Genomic DNA, 6,486 nt, shown 5'->3' on the forward strand with positions numbered 1-6,486 from the left:
GGATAGTATTGGGTGTGATGTTGGCAATGTGGGTAGTATTGGGTGTGATGTTGGCAATGTGGATAGTATTGGGTGTGATGTTGGCAATGTGGATGGTATTGGGTGTGATGTTGGCAATGTGGATGGTATTGGGTGTGATGTTGGCAATGTGGATAGTATTGGGTGTGATGTTGGCAATGTGGATAGTATTGGGTGTGATGTTGGCAATGTGGATAGTATTGGGTGTGATGTTGGCAATGTGGATAGTATTGGGTGTGATGTTGGCAATGTGGATGGTATTGGGTGTGATGTTGGCAATGTGGGTAGTATTGGGTGTGATGTTGGCAATGTGGATAGTATTGGGTGTGATGTTGGCAATGTGGATAGTATTGGGTGTGATGGTGGAAATGTGGATGGTATTGGGTGTGATGTTGGCAATGTGGATGGTATTGGGTGTGATGTTGGCAATGTGGATGGTATTGGGTGTGATGTTGGCAATGTGGATGGTATTGGGTGTGATGTTGGCAATGTGGATAGTATTGGGTGTGATGTTGGCAATGTGGGTAGTATTGGGTGTGATGTTGGCAATGTGGATAGTATTGGGTGTGATGTTGGCAATGTGGATGGTATTGGGTGTGATGTAGGCAATGTGGGTAGTATTGGGTGTGATGCTGGCACTGTGGCTAGTATTGGGTGTGATGTAGGCAATGTGGATAGTATTGAGTGTGATGTTGGCAATGTGGATGGTATTGGGTGTGATGTTGGCAATGTGGATGGTATTGGGTGTGATGTTGGCAATGTGGATGGTATTGGAAGTGATGTTGGCAATGTGGATAGTATTGGGTGTAATGTTGGCAATGTGGATAGTATTGGATGTGATGTTGGCAATGTGGATGGTATTGGGTGTGATGTTGGCAATGTGGGTAGTATTGGGTGTGATGTTGGCACTGTGGATAGTATTGGGTGTGATGTTGGCAATGTGGATAGTATTGGGTGTGATGTTGGCAATGTGGATGGTATTGGGTGTGATGTTGGCAATGTGGATGGTATTGGGTGTGATGTTGGCAATGTGGATGGTATTGGGTGTGATGTTGGCAATGTGGATAGTATTGGGTGTGATGTTGGCAATGTGGATAGTATTGGGTGTGATGTTGGCAATGTGGGTAGTATTGGGTGTGATGTTGGCAATGTGGATAGTATTGGATGTGGTGTTGGCAATGTGGATAGTATTGGATGTGATGTTGGCAATGTGGGTAGTATTGGATGGGATGTTGGGAATGTGGATAATATTGGATGTGATGTTGGCAATGTGGATAGTATTGGATGTGATGTTGGCAATGTGGATAGTATTGGATCTGATGTTGGCAATGTGGATGGTATTGGGTGTGATGTTGGCAATGTGGATAGTATTGGGTGTGATGTTGGCAATGTGGATAGTATTGGGTGTGATGTTGGCAATGTGGATAGGATAGGGTGTGATGGGGGCAATGTGGAAGGTGTGGGGTGTGATGTTGGCAGTGTGGGTAGTATTGGGTGTCATGTTGGCAATGTGGATAGTATTGGGTGTGATGTTGGCAATGTGGATAGTACTGGATGTGATGTTGGCAATGTGGATAGTATTGGGTGTGATATTGGCAATATGGATAATATTGAATGTGATGTTGGCAATGTGGATAGTATTGGATGTGATGTTGGCAATGTGGATAGTATTGGGTGTGATGTTGGCAGTTAAAATGTTGAAAGAAGCTTAGGTGTTGGTAGTTGATTTAGCGGTGTGGTAATAGCCGTGGTGTTGGAAATTGTGGTTGATGTCAGCTTCGATTTCGTAGCACGTGGGTTTGATGTTAGCAATGGTTGTGACGTTGGTAACAGCGCTGTTATTTTATGTTATTTTGTTATTTATTAGATTTTATTTTATTTGTTATAGGTTAACAAGAGTTATGGTGTAAGAAATCACGCTAAAGTTGGCAGTGGTTATGAGGGTAGGAAATCGCTTTGATGTTGTCAGTGATTTCAATGCTCGTTAGGATGTTAGCAGCGAATTTACAGCGGTGTTGGGAGTGACAGCAGTGACTTCGATGTTGTGTGGACGCGATACTAAAAATGGCGACGATGTTAGCAGTAATGCCAACAATGATGCCAAAAGTGATGTCATAAGAGTTGTCATAAGTGATGTCATAAGTGACGTCAACAGTGATGTTAGAAGTGATGTCAGAATTGATGTCAAAAATGATGTCAGATTTGATGTCAAAAATGATGTCAGATTTGATGTCAAAAATGATGTCAGAATTGATGTCAAAAGTGATGTCAGAAATTATGTCAGAAGTGACGTCAGCAGTGATGTCCGTGGTGATGTCAGCAGTGATGTCCGTGGTGATGTCAGCAGTGATGTCCGTGGTGATGTCAGCAGTGATGTCCGTGGTGATGTCAGCAGTGATGTCCGTGGTGATGTCAGCAGTGATGTCCGTGGTGATGTCAGCAGTGATGTCCGTGGTGATGTCAGCAGTGATGTCCGTGGTGATGTCAGCAGTGATGTCCGTGGTGATGTCAGCAGTGATGTCCGTGGTGATGTCAGCAGTGATGTCCGTGGTGATGTCAGCAGTGATGTCCGTGGTGATGTCAGCAGTGATGTCCGTGGTGATGTCAGCAGTGATGTCCGTGATGTCAGCAGTGATGTCCGTGGTGATGTCAGCAGTGATGTCTGTGGTGATGTCAGCAGTGATGTCCGTGGTGATGTCAGCAGTGATGTCCGTGGTGATGTCAGCAGTGATGTCCGTGGTGATGTCAGCAGTGATGTCCGTGGTGATGTCAGCAGTGATGTCTGTGGTGATGTCAGCAGTGATGCCAGAAGTGACGTCAGCAGTGATGTTAGAAGTGACGTCAGCAGTGATGTCAGAAGTGACGTCAGCAATGATGTCAGTGGTGATGTCAGAAGTGACGTCAGCAGTGATGTCAGAAGTGACGTCAGCAATGATGTCAGAAGTGACGTCAGAAATGATGTCAGAAGTGACATCAGCAGTGATGACAGAAGTGACGTCAGCAGTGATGTCTATGTGTATGAAAATGATGATGGAAGAGGTTTTGACGGAAATGGTGGTGAAGTTGAACCTATTTTCGCTGTTGTCTTCATTTTTGTGATGAAAATTACCAAGAAATCGGTGAATAAGAAAAAAATAAAAAAAATAAATAAAAAGGAAAATAGGGGAAAGCAGATTAGAAGAAAATGGAAGTGGAGAGAAAGGAGAAGCAGTATCAAAGAGGGAAAAAGAGTAAGAAGATGAAGAAGAAGAATGGAAGAGGAAGAAGAAATTAAGACTCAGAATGAGAATGAGGAGGAAGGAGAATAACAAGAAAAAGGGAGACAGAGAATAATGAGATAATAATGGGATTAGAAGAGAGAAACAGATAGCAAAGAAGAATTAGAACGAAAAAGGAAATAGTAGAAAGAGGGAAAAAGAAAGATAAACGAGACAAAGAAAAGGAAGAGAAATTCAACAGATAAATAGAATATACAAGAAGGACGAAAGAAAATGAATAAGACAAAATAAAATGAAGATGAAAATGAGAAACAAGAAATTAGAAAATTGAAAAAAAGAGGGAAATGAAAGAGACGATGAGTGAGGAATATAGATAAAGGAACGGAAAAGAATAGGGAAAGAAAGAGAAAGGAAAGAGAAGAAACGTGGGAATTGTAATAACAGCAAAACACGAAAGAAGATTTAGAAAACGAATAGGGAGATAATAAAGAACAAAAAAATAGAAGATTTTTACGAAACGAAAACAAAACAAAACATGAGAATCAAGAACATCAGATCTTCGAGAGACGAATTTCGAAGACGAGAAAGAAGGAAGAGGAAAAGGAAAAGGGGATAAGTAAGCACAGAAGGAAAAGAGAGATAAGGAAACAGAAGTAAAAAGATATACGGAAACACAGAAGGAAAAGGAGATAAAGAAGCGCAGGATAAAGAGGATGAGATGGAAGAAGGATATACGGAAACACAGAAGGAAAGTGGAGATAAGGAAGCGCAGGATGAGGAGGATGAGATGGAAGAAGGATATACGGAAACACAGAAGGAAAAGGAGATAAAGAAGCGCAGGATGAAGAGGATGAGATGGAGGAAGGATATACGGAAACACAGAAGGAAAGTGGAGATAAGGAAGCGCAGGATGAGGAGGATGAGATGGAGGAAGAGAGCAAGAGGAAGAGAGCGAGAGGAAGAGAGCGAGAGCAAGAATGTACAGCTCGCCGGTGCCCGAGGCTAAAGAATGCCACATGGCGATCACATATTTTTGAGCATCTAGCCGGTCCGTTGCGATGTTGTTGCCAGATGCTGCAGGTAAGAAAAAAAAGTTGCCTTCTATATTAGCTATATACATCCGTCTGAAGAAATAAATTCGTCTAAATTATCCGTCTAAAGAAATAAATAAAATGAATAAAAAAACAAGAAGGAACTAAATCATTTCCCCTTCAAAAGAAGAAAAAAAAAGAAAGAAAAAAAAAGAAAAAAACGGGAGAGAAAAAAAAGACGAAACCATACCCACATACAGACGAAACAATAACAAACAAACAAACAAATAAAACACAAAACAAAAACACGGTGGGGAAATTAAATCCAAACCACAAGAAAATTTGAAGAAAAGGTAACGAGAAGTCTGGAAAAATCGTCTGTCGGGGACTCGTTGGCAACCCTCCCTCCCCTTGACCGGCGCTCAACTTACCCGAGCTAACCTGCAAGAACCCTTCGCCGCGCTGGGCACTCGCTCACCATCGCCACGACCAAAGCCTGACAAACGACTTGCCTCCAACACGACTACGACCTCTTGGTAACGACGACTACGACCTCTTGATAACGACGGCTACGAGCTCTTGATAACGACCTCTTGGTAACGACGGCTACGACTTGATAAGGACTTCTTGATAACGACGGCCACGACCTCTTGATAACGACGGCTACGACCTCTTGGTAACGACGGCCACGACCTCTTGATAACGACGGCTACGACCTCTTGGTAACGACGGCCACGACCTCTTGGTAACGACGGCCACGACCTCTTGGTAACGACGGCCACGACCTCTTGGTAACGACGGCCACGACCTCTTGGTAACGACGGCCACGACCTCTTGGTAACGACGGCCACGACCTCTTGGTAACGACGGCTACGACCTCTTGGTAACGACGGCCACGACCTCTTGATAACGACGGCTACGACCTCTTGGTAACGACGGCCACGACCTCTTGGTAACGACGGCCACGACCTCTTGGTAACGACGGCCACGACCTCTTGGTAACGACGGCCACGACCTCTTGGTAACGACGGCCACGACCTCTTGGTAACGACGGCCACGACCTCTTGGTAACGACGGCCACGACCTCTTGGTAACGACGGCCACGACCTCTTGGTAACGACGGCCACGACCTCTTGATAACGACGGCCACTACCTCTTGGTAACGACGGCCACGACCTCTTGGTAACGACGGCCACGACCTCTTGGTAACGACGGCCACGACCTCTTGGTAACGACGGCCACGACCTCTTGGTAACGACGGCCACGACCTCTTGGTAACGACGGCCACGACCTCTTGGTAACGACGGCCACGACCTCTTGGTAACGACGGCCACGACCTCTTGGTAACGACGGCCACGACCTCTTGGTAACGACGGCCACGACCTCTTGGTAACGACGGCCACGACCTCTTGGTAACGACGGCCACGACCTCTTGGCAACGACGCCCACGACCTCTTGGTAACGACGGCTGCGACCTCTTGGTAACGACGGCCACGACCTCTTGGTAACGACGGCCACGACCTCTTGGTAACGACGGCCACGACCTCTTGGTAACGACGGCCACGACCTCTTGGTAACGACGGCCACGACCTCTTGGCAACGACGCCCACGACCTCTTGGTAACGACGGCCACGACCTCTTGGTAACGACGGCTGCGACCTCTTGGTAACGACGGCTACGACCTCTTGGTAACGACGGCTGCGACCTCTTGGTAACGACGGCCGCGACCTCTTGGTAACGACGGCCACGACCTCTTGGTAACGACGGCTGCGACCTCTTGGTAACGACGGCTGCGACCTCTTGGTAACGACGGCCACGACCTCTTGGTAACGACGGCCACGACCTCTTGGTAACGACGGCCACGACCTCTTGGTAACGACGGCTGCGACCTCTTGGTAACGACGGCCACGACCTCTTGGCAACGACGCCCACGACCTCTTGGTAACGACGCCCACGACCTCTTGGTAACGACGGCTGCGACCTCTTGGTAACGACGGCCACGACCTCTTGGTAACGACGGCCACGACCTCTTGGTAACGACGGCCACGACCTCTTGGCAACGACGGCTGCGACCTCTTGGTAACGACGGCCACGACCTCTTGGTAACGACGGCCACGACCTCTTGGTAACGACGGCCACGACCTCTTGGTAACGACGCCCACGACCTCTTGGTAACGACGCCCACGACCTCTTGGTAACGACGGCCACGACCTCTTGGT

General features: G+C 46.9%; 2 protein-coding genes across 2 annotated transcripts in view; one reads left to right on the forward strand and one right to left on the reverse strand.

Annotated features, from left to right (window-relative positions):
• The window catches only part of LOC138865204 (uncharacterized PPE family protein PPE40-like), a 50,326-nt gene extending 48,615 nt beyond the window's left edge, over window positions 1-1,711 (forward strand). The window contains exons 5-8 of the mRNA XM_070134599.1: window positions 307-462; window positions 547-845; window positions 1,177-1,228; window positions 1,387-1,711. Of these exons, the coding sequence (XP_069990700.1) occupies window positions 307-462; window positions 547-845; window positions 1,177-1,228; window positions 1,387-1,711 (832 nt within the window). The remainder of the gene's footprint in view (window positions 1-306; window positions 463-546; window positions 846-1,176; window positions 1,229-1,386) is intronic.
• A 226-nt stretch (window positions 1,712-1,937) lies between these two features.
• On the reverse strand, window positions 1,938-4,748 carry LOC138865205 (clumping factor A-like). The gene is made up of 3 exons (XM_070134600.1): window positions 4,709-4,748; window positions 4,220-4,310; window positions 1,938-3,096 (listed from the first exon to the last, which is right to left on the reverse strand). Exons 1-3 carry the CDS (start codon window positions 4,746-4,748, stop codon window positions 1,938-1,940), a joined length of 1,290 nt encoding a protein of 429 aa, XP_069990701.1.
• Window positions 4,749-6,486: the final 1,738 nt, after the last annotated feature.

The sequence above is a fragment of the Penaeus vannamei genome, chromosome 20 (genome assembly GCF_042767895.1).
Source record: "Penaeus vannamei isolate JL-2024 chromosome 20, ASM4276789v1, whole genome shotgun sequence".
Taxonomy (NCBI): domain Eukaryota; kingdom Metazoa; phylum Arthropoda; class Malacostraca; order Decapoda; family Penaeidae; genus Penaeus; species Penaeus vannamei.

Coding starts and splice junctions, on each gene's coding strand:
- LOC138865205 (XM_070134600.1), bottom strand. CDS start 4,748: ATGGTGAGCGAGTGCCCAGCGCGGCGAAGGGTTCTTGCAG. Junction 4,311..4,708: donor GCGGCGAAGGGTTCTTGCAG/GTTAGCTCGGGT, acceptor TCTTACCTGCAG/CATCTGGCAACAACATCGCA. Junction 3,097..4,219: donor GCCTCGGGCACCGGCGAGCT/GTACATTCTTGC, acceptor TGAAGACAACAG/CGAAAATAGGTTCAACTTCA.